The sequence below is a fragment of the Macaca mulatta genome, chromosome 11 (genome assembly GCF_049350105.2).
Source record: "Macaca mulatta isolate MMU2019108-1 chromosome 11, T2T-MMU8v2.0, whole genome shotgun sequence".
In the NCBI taxonomy this organism is placed as follows: domain Eukaryota; kingdom Metazoa; phylum Chordata; class Mammalia; order Primates; family Cercopithecidae; genus Macaca; species Macaca mulatta.
Window position 1 is genome coordinate 75996942 of NC_133416.1, and position 26761 is coordinate 76023702.

The 26761-nt window shown below is 42.9% G+C and overlaps 1 protein-coding gene across 6 annotated transcripts in view; it reads right to left on the reverse strand.

Moving 5' to 3' along the window:
- The window catches only part of CPM (carboxypeptidase M), a 78666-nt gene that overhangs the window by 22161 nt on the left and 29744 nt on the right, over nucleotides 1–26761 (reverse strand). For 2 of the 6 annotated variants that reach the window (XM_077954701.1, XM_001117353.5), the window contains exon 3: nucleotides 11248–11345. The exons of 2 other annotated variants lie outside the window; for them this stretch is intronic. In XM_077954701.1, the coding sequence (XP_077810827.1) occupies nucleotides 11248–11345 (98 nt within the window). The remainder of the gene's footprint in view (nucleotides 1–11247; nucleotides 11346–26761) is intronic. 2 more of the 6 variants (XM_077954703.1, XM_077954702.1) reach the window with 1 other exon arrangement.

Below are 26761 nucleotides of genomic sequence, written 5' to 3' on the forward strand. Positions count from 1 at the left end.
TGGTGGCTCACGCCTGTAATCCCAGCACTTTGGGAGGCTGAGGTGGGCAGATCACCCAAAGTCAGGACTTCCAGACCAGCCTGGCCAACATGGTGAAACCCCGTCTCTACTAAAAATACAAAAATTAGCTGGGCATGGTGGCAGGTGCCTGTAGTCCCTGCTACTCAGGAGGCTGAGGCACGAGAATTGCTTGAACCTGGGAGGCAGAGGTTGCAATGAGCTGAGATCGCGCCACTGCACTCCAGCTTGGGTGACAGAGTGAGACACCATCTTAAAAACTAAACAAAACAAAAAAAATGTGAAAAGGATAGTTGGTTTAAGGAGCTTTCTCAGAAGGGTTTGGGGAGTAATAGGTACAGGAAGGTGAGGAGGAAGTGACCAGGAGTCCTATAGTTCCTTAAATGTCTAAATGCTGGTTAGAGGCCATAGTATGGTTCAATCGGCAAAAATCCCTGACCTATGTGAGTCCCAAGTCAAGAACAGAGAGGAAATGATATCAGAATCCCCATGTGACTCTAAATGTGAATTTCTCTCTTAGCTATCTGAACCATACATTCTCCAGCATGCAAATAATCAAGACATGAGTTGGCAATGAAATTCACCCAACCAAAAGAAAGTGAAAAGGAAGAGTAAAGAAGCTATGATTAGGAGCTAGGTTGAGTTGGTATTCTGTTGGATACAGAATTGGATTAAGCAGTCTTGGGAGTATGGGTAAGAACGAAATATAAAAGTTGGGGCTGGGCACGATGGCTCACGCCTGCAATCCCAGCACTTTGGGAGGCTGAGCTGGGCAGATCAACTGAGGTCAGGGGTTCGAGACCAGCCTGGCCAACATGGTGAAACCCCATCTCCACTAAAAATACAAAAATTAGCCGGGCATGGTGGCTGGTGCCTGTAATCCCAGCTGCTTGGGAGGCTGAGGCAGGAGAATCGCTTGAACCTGGGAGTTGGAGGTTGCAATGAGCTGAGATTGTACCACCGCACTCCAGCCAGGCAACAGTGAGACTCTGTCTCAAAAAAAAAAAAAAAAGAAAGAAAGAAAAAAAGAAAAATGTGATCATCAATTTCTTATTTTGAGAAAGTATCAATTTCACCAATTATTTTTGTTTCACTTCAGTTTTATTCTTCTGTTCATTCAAATAAAATACAATTTCATACAATATATGACACATTTTATTTTATATTCTTTTAATTCCTCTCATTCTCTTACTACAGAAATATATAGATGTCTAGAATGATGTCTGGCAAATATTAATGATGGCTATTTCTGGGTACAGTATTCTGAATGATTTTTATTTCCTCTTATTCTTTTTAAATTAAAGAAAACCTATGTCATTTTTACAAAAATAATAAAATCATGATTCTTTCAGGGAAACAAGTATGTAACCAAAGTATTTTCTGTGTGTCTCAATATTCCACAACAAATCACAAGTTCTCAACTGCAGGGGTAAATAAAAATCTGGAAAATATGATAAAGAACCAACTAAGCGTCAGATAATTTTTTAAACGCTGAGGTAAACAGATGAAATTTCAGAGGCAGTTAAACAAAATCCTCCTTTCTTTTTGGGCCATCTTTTCCTGCTTCTGTAACAGCAGATTTATGCCAAATATTATTCAAATTAATTCTCCCCAACCTTAATATAAATGTCTCAAACACTCATTCATGTTTTATGTATAAACCTCCCTTCATTGAAAATTAAGTCTTTGACAGGAAACCCTGGAGAGTCCAAATTTTAAAAAAGAATGTGGTCAAAAGACTCTCCAATTGCCCAGGCAGCCTTTCACCCAGCATGCTGGCTTCCTTCCTGTGAGAGCACAAACTTCAGGGAGAAGCCGTCATGAAGAGACGGGGGCCTGATGGACACACGGGCCTCCGGAGACTCACTCCATCTCCTTCATCCGGTGGTTAAAATGGCAATCACCCAGAAAGCAGAAAATGCATTCTCTATCGGCTGCAGTTCAATTCAGCCAAGTTGGAACTTGCCACACAGATAAAAATGAGTGTTCTGGTTCTTCACAGATTGTTTATAAAAAAATAGAAAAAAATTTTTGAAGGAACAATCCACAACCCAGACAGTGTTGTGGGGTGTGTGTGTGTGTGTGTGTGTGTGTGTGTGAGAGAGAGAGAGAGAGAGAGAATCTTCAGCTATCCTAACAATGGAATCTGTTTAACTGGGATGCAGCTTCTGGCGGGAAAGTCATTGCGCTACGGGGCTCCACAGTGGTGTGTGTGTTATAGATTTAAGTTATTTGTCTGACCCGCCGAGCTAATTCTTCTTCTTCAAATATCAGCCTAAACATGACATTTATCTAGCATACTTTTCTTGGCCTCCCAAGTCTAGGTTCACCATGACACTTGCGTTATCTAATGCGGGTCACACACGTTACAATCACCTGGTTGACCTTGACTGACCTCCCCTTCTCCAACTCCACCATTGAAGCCCCGAAGTCAGGGACCCTCACGGTTTTTCTCTGTATCCCTGTGTTCCTGGTATAGCTTGTCCAGCTCCTGTCTATCATGTATTCAATAAATAATTGTGAATAAACTACTGTTGGCAATTCATTATAAGGTCAGGACTATCCTGAGGAAGAACTTTCTGAAATTCACATAAGGACTTAAGGTGCTTTGTAAGGGGAGATATACAAATGATCAAGCTATTTTATCTGAAGGATTTTTAAACACCGAACAAATTTTATAGAGGTACAGGCTAACAATTCCGCTCATGACAGGGACTCGGGCTATCTGGTCACCCTGGCCCAGCCTCACCAAAAAGTTAATTAATTTAAAACATGCTTAAAATGAATTAGACATTTCACCTGGAAAACAAAGAGCTCTGCCTAAATCTAAAAAGAAAGAACTTAATTATGCAAACTACATAGCATTACTGAGGACATTTCGCTATCACCTGGGACAGTGGTAGAAAAAGGAGCTTGGGAAGTGGCATTTAGAAAGACAAGCTTTAATGTTGTGTTTTGGTTTAATGACAAGTTGGGAACCTCTACTGCATGTTGACTATACATTCCAGATTTTCCAGAACGGCCATAATTTCAGATATTGTGTGCCACTGTCTGTGAGAACCATTAAAATACCCCCTAAGTAAAACATTTAGACATGCAAACTATATCTCATAAACTGTCTTTTATACCTGGAAGGTGTTGAAAATTTTATCCTTTATCTCTTTATTTTTAGGTTGACAAATATGGCCACTATTATCCAGGGAATGTTTTTTCTTTTCAACCTATATTTCTGGAAAACCATAAACTATAAACCAATGCCACAAACGTAAAATTCTATATGTGATGTGAATTTTTCAAAAGTGAAATTTTTGCCTTTGCAAAAATTATCACAGTGAGAAAATTATGGCAGTGAAAGAGATCTGATGAAACCAACTCCATCTTGCGTCTAACCTTCAAGCTGTCCTTGTTCATTCCTGGGCATAGGCTAAACTAACATAGTTCATAGTTTAACATTGAAACAAAGATGATAATAGCCTTTTCCTGAATATAGGACTAACAAATTAGCCACAAGATTAGAAATTATGGCTTAGGAGTTATGCAGCCAGAGGCCGCAAGATTCCAAACCTCCCCAGTTGCTCAGGGGGATAACATCGCTATTGTAAAACCTAAGATACTTTTTAGACCCTGCACTGGATGGATCTGCTGGCACCACCCACATCGATAAACTGGCTCATCTGGTCTTGTGGCCCCCAGCCAGGAACTGACTCAGCACAAGAGAACAGCTTTGATGCCCTATGATTTCGTCTCCAACCTGACCAATCACCACTCCCCACTGTCTCTCCCCCTACCCACCAAATTATCCTGAAAATCCCAGCCTCTGAATTTTTGGGGCGACTGATTTAAGTAATAATAAAACTCCGGTCTCCTGTTCAGTTGGCTTTGCATGAATTAAACTCTTTCTCTATCGCAGTTCCCCTGTCTTAATACATCTGCTCTATCTGGGCAACAGGCAAAATGAATCTGTTGGGCAGTTACAAAAGCCTATATCAAGTCTATCACAGTAAAAATAATTCATTGATCTTTAAGAAATGAAAGCTTAAAAAAAATTCCTATCCCCCACCTCCCCAAAAAAGCAGAATTGCAATTTAGGCTGGGCACAATGGCTCAAGCCTATAATCCCAACACTCTGGAAGGCGAAGGCCAGAGGATCACTTGAGGCCAGGAGTTTGAGAACAGCCTGGGCAACACTGTGGGACCCTATCTCTACAAAAAATAAAAAACTCAGCCTGGTGTGGTGGCACACACCTCTAGACCTAGCTACGTGGGAGGATGAGGCAGGAGGATTGCTTGGGCCCAGGTGTTTGAGGTTACAGTGAGCCATGATCACACCAATGCTTTATAGCCTGGGTTACAAAGCAAGACCCCAACTCCAAAAGAAAAAATAATTGCAATTTAGTTAAATTATTTAACAAACATATTCAACAGTTACTTCTACAGTACAGTGATTAAGACCACTGGCCCTGAAGTCAAGGAAACATGGGTTTGAACTTAGGCTCTGACCTAAAATACTTTGCTTAATGTTACTAGAGTTGGCTTAAAACTCTAGGCACTCGATTCTTTTTTTTTTTAAGACAGGGTCTCGCTTTGTCACCCAGGCTGAAGTACAGTGGTGTGATCATGGCCCACTGTAGCCTCAACCTCTCAGGCTCAAGCAATCCTTCCACCTCAGCCTCCTGAGTAGCTGGGACCATGGGTATGCACCACCATGCCTGGCTAATTAAAAAAATATTTTGTTTTTTAGAGACAAGACCTTACTATGTTTCCCAGGCTAGTCTTGAACTCCTGGCCTCAACAACCTCCCCAGCTTGACCTCCCAAAGTGATGGGATTATAAGTATGAACCACCATGCCTGGCCTGGGCACACAATTCTTTGAGCACACAGTCATGCCTTGCTTCAATATTTCCATTAGGCAGAAATTAGAGCTGTCTTACCAACCTAGAGATTACCCAAGAAAAGTATTTTTTTCTGCAAAATTTGAAAAACACGGCATAGAAGACAGGCACAAAACAAAGAGTAGGGAGGGCTGGGGAAGATTTTCCCAGGCGTCTCTTCTGCATCCACACTCAGGCTGAGGATGTTAGATGCTCCTGGTTTCAGGGCATGGTCCCAGTTTTCAGCATAGCTCTGATTTTAGAGTATTGGTTATAGTTTACTACGCAGCAAGCCAGGAGCAGAATGAGGGGATGGGGGAAGGTGAGGAGACAAGGACCCCATTCCCAGGCAATCTGAATATCTGTAGCATAAGGGAATGGTAGAGAACCCCATTCAACCTGCACTGGCATCAACCCTTCCAATTAAAAAAAAAAAAAGATTCAACTATAGGTATGTCAAGTGATGTAAATTAGGAGGTTGTGTAAATTAAACCTAGAATTGAGGCTTCAATCCAACATGCCAATATGTGTGCAAATAATGTGTGTGCCTGGATGAACCAGAAAAACACCTACTAGTCTTTATTAAAATGAGAAAGAACCGCAGAAATGTTTCTGCCATGCTGCTCTGAAAAATGAATAAACATCGGTGACAAAGGCTCACCATGAGCGCTTTGTCTGTTAGCTCCCCAGCAATCAAGGAGAGAGAAGTGAAGAGTAGAGGAAAGAAAGGGACAGGTAGGTGACTGGAAGATACTTTTTCCAGTGTTGCCCTCTGAGAGTTTGCTACTTTTTTACAGAACCAACAAGCCCAAATCCTCTCACCAAATGGTGCTGGAACAACTTAGTATCCATCCAAGTGAAATTAATTTGAGATAGATCATAGATCTATACTTAATAACTAAAACCATAAAACAGAACATTTTAAAAACAGAGAAGAGAGAGTAAAGGAGTGGATCCACAGCCAGGCAAGGCCTGGTGCTCAGGCTCTGGGTTCCCACAGCTGGTGACCAAGCACAAACCTGGGCCCCCTTCATGGTACATGGGGCTAATAAACATGCCTTCTGCAGAGGTGATCAAAAGAAACGAGGCCTAAAAAGCACTTATAGTCATCTGTGCTGAAGAAATGTTAGCTATTGTTATTATTTTCTTATAAAGCACTGTTTGAGGAGGCAACTTGCCAGCCTGATTAATGTGGCATAGTGAGCCTGTGCCATAGAAAGCATGTGAGACAATGGAAGGTCACTGAAGACAAAAAAAATACCTACAGTAGGAGCCATGATCCTAGTAGAACAAGGACCTTCGCGAGAATAACAGAATACGGGAAATTCATGCAAAATGTGGAGTGGGTTTAACTTTACTTATTTTGTAACAATACTTGGCTGAAAAGGGGCCATTTTAAGTTGATTTTGCAACCCAGAGTTTGCTTTTGGCATTCCTGAGTGTAGCCAGGTGAATTAGCCTGAACCCTCAGCATCAATCAAATGAACCTATCTTCACAATTCCTAAGATGTGTATTAGCCAAAAAGATTTTGCCTAAATTCAACAAACCTTTAGATTTAATTTCCACTTTGAAGTAAAGACAGGGACTAGAGGTACAACTGCAATGATACTATAAAGAACCAAACCAAAAATCCAGAATATGTGACATTCTATAGGGCAGACAACTGATTAGGCTCTTTATCAAGCCTGGTATCATAATAAAAATACATTGGATTAAATGAGATCCAAGAGATCTAATATATCCACTAAATGTGATGCATGGGCCAGGACTGGATCCTGATTTGGGTAATTTTAGAGACATTTGAGGACAATTGGAGAAACTAGAAAGTAGGGGATAAGATAAAGACAGAATAAAGATTTATTGGTACAAAAACGTAGCTAGTATTTACCTAAAAATGTTGCAAATAGCATAGTCTCTTTTGGTAAAAGTGCATGCACACACAAATATCTGGAAAAATAAATAAGAAATTAGGAGCACTAATTTTGGGAAGGTCAGTATATAATGTTTTGTTTATACTTTTTCTAACATGAACATATGTTGATCTTGTAATTTTTTTTTTTTTTTTTTGAGACAGTCTCACTCTGTTGCCCAGGTTGGAGTGCAGTGGTGCAATCTCGGCTCACTGCAACCTCTGCCTCCTGGGTTCAAGCGATTCTCCTGCCTCAGCCTCCCGAGTAGCTGGGATTACAGGTGCACGCCACCGTGCCCAGCGAATTTTTGTATTTTTAGTAGAGATGGGGTTTCATCATGTTGGCCAGGCTGGTCTTGAACTCCTAAACTCAGGTGATCCACCCACCTCAGCCTCCCCAAATGCTGGGATTACAGGCGTGAGCCCCCATGCTTGGCCTGCTTTTGTTTTTTTTTTAACATTTAGTTTCAGGAGTACATGTGCAGATTGGTTCTACAGGTAAATTTTGTGCTGTGGGGATTTGGTGTATGGATTATTTCATCACCCAGGTAATCAGCTTAGTATCTAATAGGTAGGTATTTGATCCTCACCCTCCTCCCAACCTCCATTCTCAATTAGGTGCTAATATCTATTGTTCCCTTCTTTGTGCCCATGTGTATTCAATGTTTAGTTCTCACTCATAAGTGAGAACATGCAGTGTTTGATTTTCTGTTCCTGCGTTAGTTTGCTTAGGATAAGGTCAAAGGTGCATGATCTCCTTCTTTTTTTACGGCTGCATAGTATGACATGATGTATATATACCACATTTCCTTTATCCAGTCTACCACTGATGGGCATTTAGACTAACCCTATGTCTTTGTTATTGTGAATAGTGCTCCAGTGAACATATGTGTGCATGTGTCTTTATAGCAGAACAATTTATATTCCTTTGGGTAGATATTGGGATTGCTGGGTTGAATCGTAGTTCTGTTTCAAGTTCTTTGAGAAATCACCACACTGCTTTTCACAGTGGTTGAACTAATTTACATTCCTACCAGCAGCGTATAAGTGATTCCTTTTCTCTGTAGCCTCATCAGCATCTGTTATTTTTTGACTTTTTATTAATAGCCATTCTGACTGGTATGAGATGGTATCTCATTGTGGTTTTTGATTTGCATTTCTCTGATGATTAGGGTTGTTAGACACTTTTTTTTTTTTTTTTTTGAGACGGAGTCTCGCTCTGTCGCCCAGGCTGGAGTGCAGTGGCGCGATCTCGGCTCACTGCAAGCTCCGCCTCCCGGGTTCACGCCATTCTCCTGCCTCAGCCTCCCGAGTAGCTGGGACTACAGGCGCCCACAACCGCGCCCGGCTAATTTTTTGTATTTTTAGTAGAGACGGGGTTTCACCGTGGTCTCGATCTCCTGACCTTGTGATCCGCCCGCCTCGGCCTCCCAAAGTGCTGGGATTACAGGCGTGAGCCACCGCACCCGGCGTTAGACACTTTTTCATATGCTTTTTGGCCACCAATTTCTAATTTAAAAAAAGACCCAATTCCAAAACAAGGCATAAATAAGTAAAATAAAAATACATCGGGGAAAATGGCAGGTGTAATCAGCAGAGCTGAGTCTCCCTGATGCAGCTGATGCTCCCTGTCATCCAGCCATGGTACTAAGTGTGGAAACACACACACACACACACACACACACACACACACACACACACACACAGTGGGGGTGGGGGTCTCATTTAAAAAATAGTGTGGCCAATTCTGTCCACCCTGACACTCAGTGTGTATGTGTTCCCTGCAGGGATTCTCCACCTAAGGTCCATAAACTCCTAGATAATCCACAGGCCCTGAAGTCAGAGGTCAAATTTATAAGAGAATAGCAAGGAGTACATCCAAAAAAGGTTAAGAACCACTGCCCAAAAATGTTAGCTCTGTTGCTTCTTAAAAATGCTTTCAATTTCAAAAGATCTATGGGAGGAAAAAGGGGGTCATTAGATCCTGTATTCAGAAGGACTTCTCAACTCCTAGCGGCATGGGGAGGGCAGAATAGATAAGCTCTCAAATTCAGAATAATAAATTTCTTACTAGCCCCATAGAGCCCTCAGACATTGCCATGAGCTGGGACACATAAGGGGGTAACAGTGCTTCAGATTCCCACCCCAAAATACACTGGGACTTTTCCTCGCTGCCTAGTCTCAGCCCTCAGCATTTCTCAAAGAATCAGAGTGCACTCGCGAGCCCTGATTTGAACAATACACCAACTACCCAGACAGCAAGATGCCAGAAATTTAAGAGAGTGCATGGAAAGAATAAGCAAATTTGGAGGTAGGTGAGGGAAAGGACTCTTGCTTATCTTTGGGAGTTTCAGTTCTGACGACTAATTTCTGAGTAGATGGCTGGAACCTCTGAAATGCCAGCAATAAATAAACTACTAAATACAAATGCATTCTGAGCTGGGTGTGGTGGCTTACACCTGTAATCCCAGAACTTTGGGAGGCTGAGGTGGGCCTCCCAAAGGCCCCTGACGTCAGGGCCTCCCTGACGTCAGGGGTTCGAGACTAGCTTGACCAAAATGGTGAAACCTCATCTCTGCTAAAAAAAAAAAAAAAATACAAAAAAAAAAAATTATCTCGGCATAGTGGTGCATGCCTGTAGTCCCAAATACTCAGGAGGAGGAGGCAAGAGAACTGCTTGAACCTTGTAGGCAGAGGTTGCAGTGAGCCGAGATCATGCCAATGCACTCCAGCCTGGGAGACAAGAGCAAAACTCCGTCTCAGAAAAAAAAAAAAAAAAAAAGAAAAGAAAAAAGCATTCTGAGGGACCTTGATCAATAGACTAGATAGCAAAAGGGAAAGGGAAAGGCAGTCTGAGTTGCTGTCTGTAATGAACAGTTGTTTTATTAAAACCAACTTTGGTCAGACTCCTTGCAACGCAGTCTTTTTTAAAGAAACCGCCCGTTATGCTCAAAAAGTCACAGACGGACTAAACTTGCACCCATCCCAAAATCGAGTTCAAAGATTTACTCCTTTGTTAGGGGCAGGTGCCTGCATCTTAGCTGCAGCTGCAAGAAGTATCCTCTCTCAGCAGGACAGGTTGGGCAGCATGCCTGGCAAGGGCAGGCAGAGTGTACCATGAAAGGTGGATCCGGTTCCTATAGAGTTTGGGGAGGCCTAAGTCAGAACAGGAAGCTCAGCACTGATTAGAGCATGCCACCCGCACTATTGCAAATCCAGAAGTGTTTTAACAAGTCAGCAGATAGTACTTATTGGAATATGCATGTAAATGACAAAGTCCCTAAAGCTACAAGTTGTGTTTTACAGTGTAATACCCATATTCCTGCGCAAAGTTTCCTTATTGTGATGGCTGGGAACTCTTTGATTGCTCAGTTTTATAGAGTCCTGGTAAACAGAAAATATTTCGGTTGTCATGGTCTCAAAATATGCTGAGGAAGCAAGGTGAGAAATAGACGTGAACATCTTCAACTGCCTGGCAAGAATGGCTGTGTAGGTAACAGTGGTAAATGATATTTTGAGGAACCTAAAAATTAATTAAAAGTAGAGTTTATCCCTGCTAAGTTGGAAAAGAGGCAAGATATTATTAAGGAATTTAAAAGTGTGGTTGTGTGTGTGTGTGTGTGTTGTGTTTGTTTGTTTGTTTGTTTGAGATGGAGTCTCACTCTGTCGCCGCCTAGGCTGGAGAGCAGAGACACCATCTTGGCTCACTGCAGCCTCCACCTTCCTGGGTTCAAGCAATTCTCCTGCCTCAGCCTCCCGACTAGCTGAGATTACAGGTACGCGCCACCACACCTGGCTAATTTTTCGTATTTTTAGTAGAGACAAGGTTCCACCATGTTGGCCAGGCTGTCTTTAACTACTGACCTCAAGTGATCTGCCTGCCGTGGCCTCCCAAAGTGCTGGGATTATAGGCATGAGCCACTGCACCCAGCCAAGTGTTTGTTGAATGGTGAGTAGGGGAGAATCCCAAGTGTGATTGTCTAAACTGGAGCACTGAACACCCTGAGTATTAGATTTGAGAGAGAGTAACAAAAGCATTTGAAAAGCCAGATCTGGTTGTGGGTTCGGATATAATACAGCTCCTTTGCTGGGTCACCTTCACGCTGACCAGGAGGTTGGAAAACTCAACCCAGAAAGGAGATTGCAGGGATTGGCTGGCAGAAGTTCAGGGCTGGGGAACTGTTGTTCTTTCGGCCCCAAACACAAAACAAGCTCCAGCTACTCTGACAGGGCGCTGGGTACACAACCATTTGGCTGTGGTGGTTGTTGGACCCTGATTCCTTAACTTCCCACAGGCCTCACAGGAAGACCTCTCCAGGCCTTGCTTCTTTGCTACAATGCATGCTGGAGACTTCCCAAGCTTCCTCTGTAGCATTTACACAGAGCTCAAGAGACCGTAGGGGAAGCTTCTCTGGTGACATTTCAGAAATTCGAGCCACATACGTACCTCATCTCCATGCATATTTGCCACGTATTTGAACTCCGGAATCCCAATTCTGTGTTCCTTTGGAAACCGCCCCACAACAAGAACCCACAGGTTTCTACCTTTACAGGAAAAGAAGAAAAGATGGAAAAGTAAGTTGTCTCTTAAAATGACAAATGAACTCTGGGAGAATGAGACTAGGAAACAGGATGCTGCTTCCCCCACATGATCGTTTGAATGTTTCATGGTGACTTAAGTTTGTATGACTAATATCTCCGTGCTTAAAACACTTTTCGTTTACTGCCAGAATTTATGGAAACCCTTTCAATTCAGCACAAATATTTCACTTATTATTTTAGAACGTGATTTTTAAAAGCTGAAGACTTATTAGGGGATGTAGATGTTATTCTTCTAAAATGTGTACATACTTTGCTCTGAGATCCTGGAGTCTCTGAGATCCTGGAGCCTCCTAGGATCTTGTTAATTTACACAATTATACAAAGTTAAATCCTAGTTGATGGTTGACTGGGAGGGTGTCATAACTCACAGTACAAGGAAAGAGAAAAAACAACAATAAAAGTAACTCAGGGCTGGGCGCGGTGGCTCACACCCAAAATCCCAGCACTTTGGGAGGCCAAGGCGGGTGGATCATGAGGTCAGAAGATTGAGACCATTCTGGCTAACACAGTGAAACCCCGTCTCTACTAAATAGACAAAAAATTAGCTGGGCGTGGTGGCGGGCGCCTGTAGTCCCAGTTACTCGGGAGGCTGAGGCAGGAGAATGGCGTGAACCCGGGAGGTGGAGCTTGCAGTGAGCCAATATTGTGCCACTGCACTTCAGCCTGGGTGACAGAGCAAGACTCAGTCTCAAAAAAAAAAAAAAAAAAAAAAAAAAAAAAAAAAAGTGACTCAGAAGGGAGATTGTTTTTAAAGTAGGAGATCCTGAATTCTGCATTTGAATGCTGATGTGACACAGCCCCTTGGGAGCATCCTTGATATGTGTGAGTACTGTCAGGTGAACTGGGAACCACAACCCAAAGAAAGCATCTAAGTCTTAGCTCTATTTGATTTGGGCAAGAAAGGGCAGAGACGAAAGCTCACTGAGGATTTGCTTTGTGCAGATATTATGTGTGCTGCTCTAGGCTCAGGTAATCTCAAGTAATCCCTTGTCATGACCCACTGAGACGGGTTATTAACCAAACTTTACAAATGAAAAAACTGATCTTCAAAAATATTAAGTAAAGGGCTTATGATCACACTGCCAATCAGAGGCTGTGATTTGAGTCCCTGAGCCAAGAACTGAACTCCAGTCTATTTGACTTCAATTCTAGTGCTCCTCCCACTAACAAAAACTGCTTGTCTCTTAATAAGCCACATGCTCTATGCCCAACGAATTTCTGGTCTATCGGAGAATAGCAACACACAAGCATATACCAGAGTGTGACATATCATAGATGTGTGTGTAGTGTACTGTTGTGGGCATAGAATAAAAAAGCAAATGGGTAATTTTTTCCAAGGAGGGGGCTGATGAAAAGCTTTACGGATGTAGGGTTTTACAGATGATGCCTCTACACAAGGTTCTGAAGAGTGATTCTGAGTTTGCCACGTGGACAAGCACACTACTACATCTGGTGGTTCCCCATCAGAAGCATTTGATCAACCAATTTCATTAACCTTCCATTCCCCAACCCTGTCAATTCTTTGTTGTCTGCAGCTTTACTTCTACAAAGTTACCTTTTTCATATGAAACAAGAAACTTTTCATGAGTGAGCTGTTACACCTGGCTTTTAAAGTTTGTTTCTGAGGAATTCTTTTGTGTTAACTAATTGTACAGAATATGATCTAGTTCACTTACAAGCAAGGAAAAAATTAAGTATCATCTCAATATAATATTTATCAATAGTTATTGATAACTATGCATCTGCAAGCTGGCCTATTACATAAAAGATAATGGAAGATGGCATAAACCTGACTTGATATGGATCTCCAATATTATTTTGTTTAAGGAAGGAGGGAAATCACACTGATAAAAATCTAAATGAAGAAGCACTTTGATGAGTAATTCAATCTCAATTTTAGCACGAGTGGCCCCTAAGTGAACTGCAAGATGAGAATCTTACCTTGAACAACCTCAACGATACAGTCTGAGAATGAAAACCAACCAACTGACCTGAAGAACACTATCCTTTGGAATGACAGGCCTCTTGAAGGGTTTTAACTGCCCTCTCCAACTTACTGGCTATCTCTGGTCTAGACCAGAGCAAATGCACAAAGGACAAACTATTTACTTTTCACAACATGACTGTCAGGGTAAGAAGTAATCTAAACAAAGTTTTGTTTTTGTTTTAAATCAAGGTTAGAAAGACTACCTTTACTCCCAAAAGTTCCTGCTAAAACAGGTGTTCTAAAGAGTTCTGAAGTACTCAGCCTCTCTCTCTCCACCACTAAGTAAATGAAGTTTATCTATATTCAGGAACTCACGCAGCGTTTAACACAAATCCTGGGGCTGTGACATAAGTGCACAACTAAGTTTGCCTGAAGGATCAGGAAAAGTTTTATAATTTAGAAGTGTTCGTTAAGATCTCTAAGACAAGAAAGCAGACAAGTGCTACAAAATACTATAGGAGTTCAGGAGAAAGTAGAAGGAGAAGCTTGGAAAATTAAGTATAGCTTCAACAGGCAGAAATAGGTGAGGTGCCTTTCCCACATCAGAGGCACTGGGGATCTTTGTAAAAATGCCAATTCCTGAGCCCCAGCCTCAATCAAACTCTTGGGGTAAAGTGTGAAACTGGCATTTAGCAAGCTCCTTTGGTGACTGGGAGGCTCATTAAAGTTTGAAAGTTGCTGAGACTGAGGTAGGAAAACGTCCAGACAGATTTGAGAGGTAGTTGATATTTAGGTACAATCATTTCATTTTACATATAATCGTTAACATGTTTATATGTTAAGAAATATACTTCTAGGCCGGGCGCGGTGGCTCAAGCCTGTAATCCCAGCACTTTGGGAGGCCGAGACGGGCGGATCACGAGGTCAGGAGATCGAGACCATCCTGGCTAACACGGTGAAACCCCGTCTCTACTAAAAAAATACAAAAAACTAGCCGGGCGAGGTGGCGAGCGCCTGTAGTCCCAGCTACTCGGGAGGCTGAGGCAGGAGAATGGCGTGAACCCGGGGGGCGGAGCTTGCAGTGAGCTGAGATCCGGCCACTGCACTCCAGCCTGGGCAACAGAGCGAGACTCCGTCTCAAAAAAAAAAAAAAAAAATAGAAATATACTTCTAATCCACCTTTTTAAATGGCTGACTAATATTTTATTATATGAATGCACTACCATTTAGTCAATTCTCTATTGTTAGGTGTCCAATGATAAGTAATTTTATGTAAATATAGCACGTTCACTAAAATTATGTACAGAATTTATAACATTAAAATATTTTATAATGTGGAAAAAGAATGCAAAATTATATAATCACAACCATGTTAAACAGACTTTCTATTAAAAACCTATAGCTTCGTAGCATATAAAGCCTTAAATAATGGATGAGGCCAGGTGTGGTGACTCATGCCTGTAATCCCAGTGCTTTGGGAGGCTGAGGTGGGAGGATCACTTGAGGCCAGGAGTTTGAGACCAGCCTGGGCAACATAGTGTGATGCCATCTCTACAAAAACTTTAAAAATTAGCTGGGTGTGGTGGCATATGTCTGTAATCCTAGCTACACACTGTAACATTCTCCCCAGGGCCTGAAAGCTTAAGAAGATGAATAACTCCTCCCTTCTCAAGCCCAGTTCCAAGGCGCAAGGTCACTTGCATCAGCATCGTGCCTCAGCAAGACAGCAGAAGCAGGAGGACAGCCAGCAGGAAGACACCTACCCTGGCCGGAAGACATGTACCCCTGAAGATCGAGAAACAGGCCATCCGGGTACAACATGGCAGTTACGTCAGACTAGGACACTTCCTGTTTACAGGAGACTATAAAACCTTTGCCGTGTCCTCACTTGGGGCTGACGCCATTTTAGGCCTCAGCCGCGTGCACCTAGGCGCTCATTAAAACAGCATGTTGCTCCACACCGCCTCCTGTTGTCTGTTGGCGCGCCCTCGGGGTTCCAACCAATACAACAACCTTAGGCTCAGGGAGCTGAGGTGCAAGGATCCCTTGATCCCAGGAGTTGGAGGTTACAGTGAATCATGATTGTACCACTGTACTGCAGCCTGGGACACAGCGAGACCTGTCTCTTAAAAAATTAATAATAATAACGAATGCATCCCAGCAGGATTGAAAATGGCACACTGTCAGGGATAAGAGACTAAATGATAGGATGATAAAGCCAATTAATTATTTTTACCTTTCTATCTTTCCAGTTTTTTAAATTAAAAAAAAAAAAATACCCAACCCTGTCATTCAAAAGTGCAGATACTATGTGCCAGGCACTCTGCTAAGCACTTTATGTTATTTGATCTTCACAATACCTGTGAGGTGTGTGATAGCCACAATGTATAGTTGAGGAAACTTAAGTGGCAGAACCAGGGTTCAAATCCAAGTCTGTCTGATTCCAAAATCTGTGCTCTTCTGAGGATCTAAGCCTGCCTCAATGTCCCTGAAAGTACTAAACAGGCCAAAGTCAACCCCACTCTGGGGAAAAAGTTCCCAGCAGTTCTTTCAGCATCGTGTTGCTGTGGTTTGCACCTGGGGCAAGACTGGGCTTTCTTCCTGGCTATGACTGATTACAGAACAAGACACCTGAATCCAAGGCTACCCTACTGGGACATTCCACCTTGGGTGTTAATGTCACAACTCCATCAGACTATCTCTGTGTGGAGAGTCTCAATGGGACATGCCTAGGGAGAAGCAGAGACCTTGGGTGGCCCAGTCACTGGGACAAAGCCGCAGTGATGTGAAGCACATTCCAGTTTTTCGTGAGGCTTGTTGTGTGTTTGGTCTGATACATAAAGTTCTGGTACACAGAATAATAGATCAGCTGGTTTCCCAGGCTTGCATGTTTCTCTGTGTATCCTTACAAGTCACCTTTGACCTAAGTCCAAGCTTGAGAGAGTTTCCTCAATGAACTGAGTTTCAGTTTCTTCCTTGTAAGTGGGAATAACAGCCCTATTGGCAAGGCTGCTGTAAGGCTGCACTGTAGTGTGAGTTCCTTTTATCTTCCCTAATAATGATCCAAAGATCTGACATCAATTTCACGTATGCACATTCCCACTATACCCCACACACAAGAAGTTTATCACATACGGCACGCAAAACTCACATTAAATAATGAGCGAATCCCCAGAAGAGTTGAAAATCACATATCATTTAGTCAGTTTAAACACTCAGTCCCCAAAGTTCACACGCCCTTTGTATTTGAAGGAGAGGAAGAGGTACCTGGCTAAGTGGTTTATTACAAACAAAACAAATGGAGGTTAACAAACAAAACAGAGACAAAAGGCATGGGTGAGGTTTCCAGACTAGCTACGCTTGCATTTTATTATTCACAGCTCAAAGCATTTTATGTATATTCACTCATTTAACCCTAACAGCCACAAATGGTAGATATAGGGTTATCCTTTCATACACAATTCAACAGTCCTTGGGAACTTCATAAGGCAGAGGTTCTCAAAGTGTGGTCGCGGGACCAATAGTATGAGTATCACCTGGGAACTGGTTAGAACCGCACATCCTTGCATTCCACCCTAGACGTGCTGAAAGAGAAACTCTGGGGTTGGGGAGCAGTAATTGTGTGTGTGTGTGTGTGTGTGTGTGTGTGTGTTTTGAGGCAGAGTCTCACTTTGTTGCTTTGTCCCCCCAGGCTGGAGTGCAGTAGAGCAATCACAGCCCACTGCAGCTGCCACTTCCTCGGTTCAAACAACTCTCATGCCTCAGTCTCCAGAGTAGCTGGGACTACAGATGTGCGCCACCACGGCCAACTAATTTTTGTATTTTTAATAGAGATGGGGTTTCACCATGTTGGCCAGGCTGGTCTCGAACTCCTGACCTCAAGTGATCTGCCCACCTCGGCCTCCCAAAGTGTTGGCATTACAGGCGTGAGCCACTTCATGCGGCTGGAAATCTGTGTTTTAATAAGCTCTCCAGGTGATTCCCAGTCGCCTGAAAGCTTAAGAACCACTGTAACAAAGGACAAGACTGGGTAGTCTATCCATGGAGTCTCTGCTGTGTTCTTAACCACTATGCTGTACTGCTAATCACCTCAGAGATGGAAAATGGAAAACATCGAAGAAAAAAAATCAAAGAAAAACAAAAGAAATGTGAGTGTGTGAAGCAAGCTTGCTGTGTACTGGCTTCTGTTGTTGAGGTTATTGTCTGTCTCCCCTCTGGGGAGAACTGGCAATGGAAGGAGGGAGTCGAGGGGCACGATGAGGATGGTTTGAGAAGTGATGGCTATTGTTTGCTGCCTCAGTTTTGTTTGATTAGCTGGTACATCCCAAATTGCTCTCCACTTAAGGACTACAGGTGAGCCTTAGTCACTTTGCTCCAGAGCTGTGGAATCTGGAGTAGCTGCACTTCTGGGATCAGGCTGTTAGGTGTTCTCCCTCCACTCAGTTTGAATGCTAGTCAGCAAATAGGCTAAGAAAGTAGGGTAGGTAGGCCAGGCGTGGTGGCTCACACCTGTAATCCCAGCACCTTGGGAGGCCAAGGCAGGCAGATCACTTGAGGTTGAGAGTTCGAGACCAGTCTGATAACATGGTGAAAGCCCGTCTACTAAAAATACAAAATTAGCTGGGCATGGTGGTACATGCCTGTAATCCCAGCTACTCGGGAGGCTGAGGCTGGAGAATCCCTTGAACCCAGGAGGCAGAGTTTGCACCGTTGCACTTCAGCCTGGGCAACAAGAGCAAAACTCTGTCTCAAAACAAACAAAAAAACCAAAAAGAAAGTAGGGTAGGCATGTTCTCACGCATAAGTGGGAGTTGAACAATGAGAACACATGGACACAGGGAGGGGAACATCACACACCGGGGCCTGTTGGAGGGTTGGGGGGCAAGGGGAGGGGGAGCATTAGGACAAATACCTCATGCATGCGGGGCTTAAAACCTAGATAATGGGTTGATAAGGTGCAGCAAACCCCCATGGCACATGTATACCTATGTAACAAACTTGCATGTTCTGCACATTTATCCCAGAACTTAAAGTAAAATTTAAAAAAAAAATTGACAAAAAAAAAAAAAAAAAAAAAAAAAGAAAGAAAAAAGGAAGTAGGGTGGCTAGAGTGGCAAGGGAAGGAAAGACATGGACAAAATCCATCTGCACCATACACACCCTGTCTCTGGGACATGCACCTTTTTTCATGGCAAACCACCCAGCATGCACTGGGGTTTCTGCAGAGTTTCCAGTTTAGGCCAGTCCACATGAACACCCAGTCTGTTTCTGAACTTGCAAAGCTGAGAGCCTGTCAGATGCGATGCCCTCTAGCCTGCCCCAGGTCAGCCACAGGATCCCAGTAAAGCTTAACTGTCATATTCTGCATAGCGGGCTGGGAATTCCTGACTTTGTTTATGGACAGGGGAATCTGTCAAGGAAGGGTCTCAGGGAGTCAGGTGATCCAGGGGTCTTGTGCTGCTGTGATAAGAGTAAGTGCTCTATTCTGCTCTGAAGTAATGAAGGGGCTGGGCTGTTTCTTCTGCCTGGGTCAATTCTAAAATCTACTTAGAACCATGAGTTTTGCAGTTCAGTTTAATATGGGAGTGAGAGGAACACAGGAGGCTTCCCTGTTCAGGCATCCCAAAATGGAACGAGAAATAGGCAGGCATTTGACTCCGACTTCTGCTGCACTGGAATTTCCCGTTGCACAGATTCTGGTGTGGGGTCTCAAATGAGGCCACCTGCTGTGTGAGTATAACCCTGGGCCTTGTGGAGGTTGTGGGACTCAGCAGTCCCCAGGGATTCTGCATGGATCTGGGAACTATGTCCCCTGCACTTTTCTCTCTGGCCCACCTCTTTGGGCCCAGCATTCCTGGCTCTTCTAACTGATCGCCTGGACAAGGAAGCTTTACTCAGTGGAGTATGCTAACCCTGCGATGGCACTCTGAGGGTAGGGCGTGGAGCGCTGGTTGTTACCAGGGACTACCTCATGCTTACCAGTCTTCACAGCTGTCTTGTCATCCACCCCACCCCTTGGCTGCACCACCACCACCACTGCCACCATATACACCCTAGTCACTCTCTAATCCTGTGTCATCTTTCTTCACAACTTTTTCACTCTTTGAGATTGTATATTTGTTTATCTATATAGTGTCTGTCTCAACCGAAATGTAACCCACAAGGGCATTGCCTGTTGTGTTCACCATTTTGTTTAGGTTGCTGGTTTTGTTCACTGCTAACCTAACAGTGTCTGGCACATAGTAGGTTTCAATTAGCATCTACTGTAACATATCAAAAATTATTGGTGTATCTCCAGGACTGCTTTTTATTGATAAATATTGGCACATAACATCCAGATCCAGATTCTTCCCCTGGGTATTCAGGGTCCTCGATCACCTGCCCTCCACCTGAATTTCCCACTACCTGCCACCACAAATGTGCCTGCAGAAGGCGGGTTCCTTTCTGCACCCTAGTACCCAAGGCACAGCTCCACCTTCTTTATGTTGTTTTAGCCTAAAATGACTTCAATGGATTTTCTGCCTTTTAAAATCCTCTGAGTCCCACAGAATCCTGGTTCTAAGAAGTTCCCCCAGACTGCTCTGACTCACCTGGGTTTTTCTCTCTCCAGAATATTTCTATAAAGTGGCATCCCAAGAATTGTCACTGGGAAGCATTCTGCCTTGAAGTTAGTTTTCTAAGGGTGTCACAGCCGGGCATGGCGGCTCATGCCTGTAATCCCAGCACTTTGGAAGGCCAAGGAGGACCGATCACTTGGGGTCAGGAGTTTGAGACCAGCCTGGCTAACACGGTGAAACTCTGTCTCTACTAAAAATACAAAAATTAGCTGGGCATGGTGGTGTGCGTAACCCAGCTACTTGGGAGGCTGAGGCATGAGAATCACTTGAACCTGGGATGTAGAGGTTGCAGTGAGCCAAGATCATGCCACTACACTCCAGCCTGGGTGACAGAGTGAGACTCAGTCTCAAAAAAAAAAAAAAAAAAAAAAAGGTTTCATGTGGTTAAGTCTTGATTTCATAACAATATTATCATATTTTCCTTTTGCTCCCCTACTGTGTCTACCAGGTAAATCATGGCCATTCCCCAAGGCCCAGGTCACCTTCTTAGTAAAGACCTTGGTGGTGGGCTGTACTATTGGTGGCCCAACATCTGGTGCCCTGATGAACTCAGGCATATCATGTGACCTGCTCTGTCCAGTGAAATGTGGACAGAAATGATATGTACCACTTCTGGGCAGAGCTGTAAGGGCCGATGCCTGATTTGCCATCTCCTTTCCCTCTGACACAAGACAGGCAATGATTGGATAGAGGGTGCTCTGTCAGCTTTGGTCCTGGAGGGAAGGTGACAGGGAGCAGAGTCACAACTGTTCAATAACGGACATATGAGTGAGATCTACATCTTTATTTTTCTGTTATAAGCCATAGCAATTTGTGGGTCTTCTATTTCTGCAGTATAGTCCAGCCCTTTTCATATGACACTGCTTCCATAACCAACCCAAACCAAAATGACTTTCCCTCTAGTGAATGTTCATTATACTTACTGCTGATACCTGTGCTTTTTCAGACAGGGGTTCCAGAACCATAAAATTTTGTGGAAGTGACCCAGAAGTAAAGAAAGCTTAGAAAATATGTTTTAGGCCAGACAAGGTGGCTCACACCTGTAATCCCAGCACTTTGGGAGGCCGAGGCAGGTGGATCATTTGAGTTCAGGAGTTCTCTGCAAAAAGTACAAAAATTAGCTGGATGTGGTGGTGCACAGTCAAGACATTCATTTATATTTCTGACATCACTTTCACGCTTTGACAAAATGAAGTCCAAATGAAAGCATGTTGTTGAGTAAACTTTCCTTTGTTTGGGTGATTGATCAAATATGAACTGGATCCCATGGCTCTAACTGCTTTTCCTTCAATGACTCCCCATGGCATTGCGATGGCACCTGATCCCCTCAGCATGCACACCAGACCTCTTGGGATCTGTCTTCTTCCTGCCTTGGGTTTCCCACCCCAATCCCATATACCAGGCCCTAGCCATTCTTCATTATGTGTAGTTCCCAAAGGAGGTAACTCCCTGCCTTGACACCTTTAATACCTGCTCTTTCTTCTGCATGGATTGTCCTTAGCCCACCCCATCAAAGCGGCCAACCTCCCCTTGCCTTTTCAAGGCTCAGCTAAAAGCCTCCTGATCCTTTTGCTCAGCCCCATCCCCTACCACCCTAAGTTAGATGCTGCCTTTGAACTTTCATAGATAGTACCCCTGCAACCCCTCTCCTATCACTTATTGAAACCAAAGGTTTTCCTGCAAGCAAAGGATTGTGTATCTCTGTGTTTGCAAAATCCTAATGTAGTGTCTGGCGTATACTTAGCAAATGATTGATAAATGTGTGCTGAGTGAATGGATGATTGGATAAGTTAACAACCAAACCTGAGGAAGTTCACTTGGAGTCCGAGTCACCCCTGGTCCAGAGATTAGAGGAAACTGTTTTCCAGTATTGATGGAAAAGTCCGTGGCTAGTCTATGAGGTGCCATTTTGGGTGGGCTCTGGAAAGAACCCAATTTTCTAGATCAAATCAAGAGTCGACGGACCTTCCTGGAATACTTCCATACAAGGAAGTGCCAAGATCCAAACCAAATGTCTGGCTTCAAGTTAAGATTCTTCCAACATTATGGGAAGATACAGTTTCATTTGCTTACACGTTCATCTCCATGGCATTAAAGTTTTGATATTATACCCAAGAAATGTAGATGTTAAGTTCCATTTCATATCTTCCCGAATAGGTGAATGGGGAGGTTTGGGAATTTCAGTTCCTAAATTAGGGATAGTTGCTTTTTTAATTGGAAAAAAAAAAGAGGAAAAATCTGAAGCTGCATTGAGTTGCAATACATTTTCTTTCTTTTTCTTCAAGACAGTCAAGACTCCCAGAGAAACAGAACAGCCTGTCTCATTAATCACTAACCATCAACAAAAACAGGAAGACTGTAGGAAATTCCTCTGCCGTTCTCCTCTTGCAACTCCACCTTCTCTATTCCTCCCACTCCATTCCCAGGTCAGAGGCTCATAAACCTGTCCCGCTTCCTCTAAACATTTTAATTTTTAACCTATAAATTATAAGACATTTTTAAGAATGGAGTTTTAAAAACTGGACATAATTATCATGCCCCAATCATTAAAATTTTTCTATGTTCCCCTCTAGGGTTCCCCCCCCACCCACCCCGCCTTCATATAGATACAGGAAACTTGTTTTTAAATCCCCAAAGTGAAAACCTCTAGGGGCCTCATGCTATAAAAAGCTGAGAACTTCCCTTTTTGGTCCCTTGGGGAAGAGGTCAAACATAATCAGATCATCTTTTTGGAGGGCAATTCAGCTATAATAAGAGCGAGATCAAGCATTATGTTAAAGTACAAATGAATACTTAAAGAGATTTCTTGGCCAAGGTGGGCAGATCACAAGGTCAGAAGTTCGAGACCAGCCTGGCCAATATGGTGAAACACCATTTCTACTAAAGATACAAAAAATTAGCCAGGCATGGTGATGTGTGCCTGTAATCCCAGCTACTCAGGAGGCTGGGGCAGCTGAATCGCTTGAATCTGGGAGGCAGACATTGCAGTGAGTGGAGACTGCGCCATTGTAGTCCAGCCTGGGCGACAGGGCAAGACTCCATTTCAAAAAAAAAAAAAAAAAAAAAGGCACAATAATTACAACTAGCACTATACATTTATTGTCCATTTGAGGTTTCTCTTTTTACAGTATGTCAGGGACATTCTGCTTCAGTGTTGAGGTTTTGTTTCTTCCTGCCCTATTGGTCTCATTCTGTCAGCCAGGCAGGAATGCAGTGGTGCAATCATGGCTCACTATAGCCTCGACCTCCCAGGGCTCAAGTCAATCTCCCACCTTAGCCTCCCGAGTAGCTGGGACTATAAGCATGAGCCACTACGCCTGGCTAATTTTTGTATTTTTTTTTGTAGAGATGGGGTTTTGCCATGTTGTCTAGGCTGGTCTCGAAATCCTGAGCTCAAGCGATCCACCCACTTCAGCCTCCCAATGTGTTAGGATTACAGGCAAGAGCCACTGTGCCTGGCCTGGTGTTCTTATTTGTTATGAGTGCCTGCAGGTGTCACAGAGCTGTAATTTAAGAAGAGGTTAACTCAGATCCCTTTTGACCCCAGAAAAGACAGTTTTTTGGAGGTCTGCACAGCCCTATTGTCTATTTATTGCTACCATAATAACTCATCCTTTAGTGGCAAGGAATAATGGCAATTAATTTACTAGTTTCCCCATAAGCTATTCTGGAGAAGAAAGGCTTTTCTTGCATTCATCCTACTTTCTGAGTTTTACCCTAAAAAGCTCTCATTCTAAAGTGAAGCAAGTGAGAGTCCACAGTGAAGGATGCTCAGCTCCCAATAGCAGGAGAGGCTTTGAAGTTACCAAAATTAGTTTCCCTAACCGGGACATTTGGTGAATTAACAAAGGTGGACTACTTCTCACTAGTACCACTGTTTTGAGATTTAAATCTCAAAAACAGAGCAGTAGTTTACTAAAGACATCAAAACCAGTATTTGAGCAGCACATCATCTGCCTGAACATGGCATGTGAGATGAGATGATATGCAGTATCCTCTTCAGGGCATCTGACATAGTGATGAAACGTGCAGGTTCCACAGTCAAAGTGTCAGGGCTAAAACCCAGCTCTGTTACTTACTAGCCATGTGGTATTGGGCAAATTGCTTAATCCCTCTAAATGAGTCAGTTTCCTCATCCATATTGTGGGATTAACAGTACTTACCCTGATGGGGTTGTTGCGCTGTCTCATTTAATTCTAACAAGCTTTAAAAATAGTGCCAGAAACACTGTAAGTATGTGTGTGTTCGAGGGCCTCAGGTGTATGTACAGATTGGCTGATGACAAACTACTGGCCCCAGCAGATGATATAGTATCAGACCAATTAAAGACAAATTTTGAATATAAACAGAGTACATAACATAGGGATAGACTGCCAACTTGTTATGCCGAGAGACAGCAGAAATGTATGCGCCAGAAGATCTGCACATCAGGTCAAACAGACCCACACTCACTGAAGTTAAAAAGAAAACTGAAGTGTGGATTCAGAAAGTAGAAGGGGCTATTTTGATAGAACATGTCCTTCAGAATGTATTAGCACGAAAACTGTCACAAACATTCACACCACCAAACATCAGGTAAATTACCTTCTCAACTCCAAGGACTGAATCTCATTCAGAATTCGCAGGCCCTAATAGCAGAGAACAGTGCTGAACTGGGAAGCCGCATGTTGCCATGAGGGCAGGGCAGGAAGCCAAGTCACCTCTGTTAACTGTGTTGAATCATTAACCATAAACACATCTTCCACAACATTTTCTTACATGGCCTGTTTCCAAAATTATTGAGGACATCACATAGATTTTGACTGTCTCAGTGTTAATGAGACTGGAAAGCATGATAAGAATTTCCAGTCTGGTTCTGTCGTGGAGAGACTCCAACTCATCACTGTAAGAGGGCAAGCCAAGAGCTTGTTGTAGACAAGGAAATGGTTCATTAGGAATCAACCAATGACATAAAATTGGTTCAATATGAATCGGTCAATGCCAACAAAAGGCAGGGGAACTGTCCTAGATACATGTCATCACGCATTTGTCCAAACCCCTAGAATGTGTGACACCAAGAGTGGATCATAGTCCTAATGTAAACTATGTATGTGCTTTGGGTGGTAACGATGCTTCAGTGTAGGTTTATTGGTTGTAACAAATGTACCACTCTGGTGGGGGATATTGATCATGGGGGAAGCTATGCACGTGTGGGGATAGGGACGAGGGGTGTGTGGGAAATCTCTGTACCTTCCTCTCAATTTTTGCTTTAGATAATTTTTTATTTTGGGTACTGGTTCTTGGGTTTTTCAAAGTAAATATTTATATTTGTATTGACTTTGCCACAGTAGGTACAGCAAATTTGCCCTAAAACTGCTCTAGGAAAATAAAGTCTTTAAAAAAAAGCTGGTGAGGAGGGGGAAACGTTTGAAAAAGGTAAAGGTAAGAAACTATGCTCCCAAGCACTGGCTCCTGCAGCTTGTAAGGGTGGGATTTAGGAGCCAGAGAGGTCAGGGTTGTTCACCTGAAAGGTGAAGCCACCTGGAGGGAGAATGGAAGCCCCAAGGTGAGGAATCCACAGGCTGCTTCTCCCTGATGAAAACACAGAGCTATACTAACCATATTAGAAAGGGGTTAAGAAATTAGTATGTAAACTCTCCAAAACCTGGTCAAACACACTAGCTTTATTAAATCTCTCTATTTGGAAAAAAATTATTTGAAAAATTTTATTACAACTAGCAAAGCTATAAAAACAGTTCAAAATCATACAATTTTTATGGGATCATTGAGACTTCTGGTGACTCAGTCATTCATCTAGCAAAGGCCAAGTGATTAACATAAGAATAAGGAGTCAGTACGGTTTGGGTGTTGGGTAAGTTTAATCATAACCTCCATGTCTTCCTCAGGATGGACTTTGGATGGAATAAAGGGGAAGGGCTATAAATGTTTGGACTTATTCAGTCTCAGTTAGATCACCACTCCCCTTCAGTCTCTGGGTAGAACAGAGCAAGTAGCAGGAATATTACAGGAGAAGAAGAGGAGAGAGGAGAGAGAAGGGGAGAGGAGAGGGGATGGCACAGGGGCCGAGAAGGAGAGTATCAGAAAGAGGCACCTGCGTGTCACCCAGCCTGGGAATGCCAACTGAGGAGCTCTACTTTACTTAATATGCATCAATGCAGGACCAGACATGTGTTGCTTTAAGAATCCTTTCAATTTATCCTTTAACAAAATCATAACACATACTTGATAACAAGCTTGAGAAGCTACAAGACAATCACTCGACTTCTTTCCAAGGACTGGTAAATATGAGATTTGTTTACCTTTTTGTTTCTATTAATTTTTAAGATAGTCAAGAAGAATATGAGCATACTATGATTCTACATAATTTAAACTATAAGTGGGTACTAATTTCTGTAGCAAGGTACCATGGGAAATTTGCTGTACCTGCTGTTGCAAAGTCAATACAAATATAAATACGTTACTTTAAAAAAAAACCCAAGAACTAGTACCCAAGTATTCCACACATTGAAATACCCTGCCTCAAGAAATTATCAACAGATTTCTTTAGCTTATCAAAGCACCTGGCAATGATGCTCTCAGCAGACCCATTAACGATGATCACTAATTAAGGGGCATAACAAGGGGATCTGCTCTAGCAGAAATCTCTATTGGTTTTGGACTTTTCCAGTGTTTCACTGAGATTTGGGGTATTAGGATAGCAGAGGGGTGGCATATTTAAATGATGTCATAATCATGGAATCAGAGGAAAAACGCAAAGATTTCGGGAAATCATACCTGCTTAAAATACTGATATTTTACATAATATTCAAAGTGTT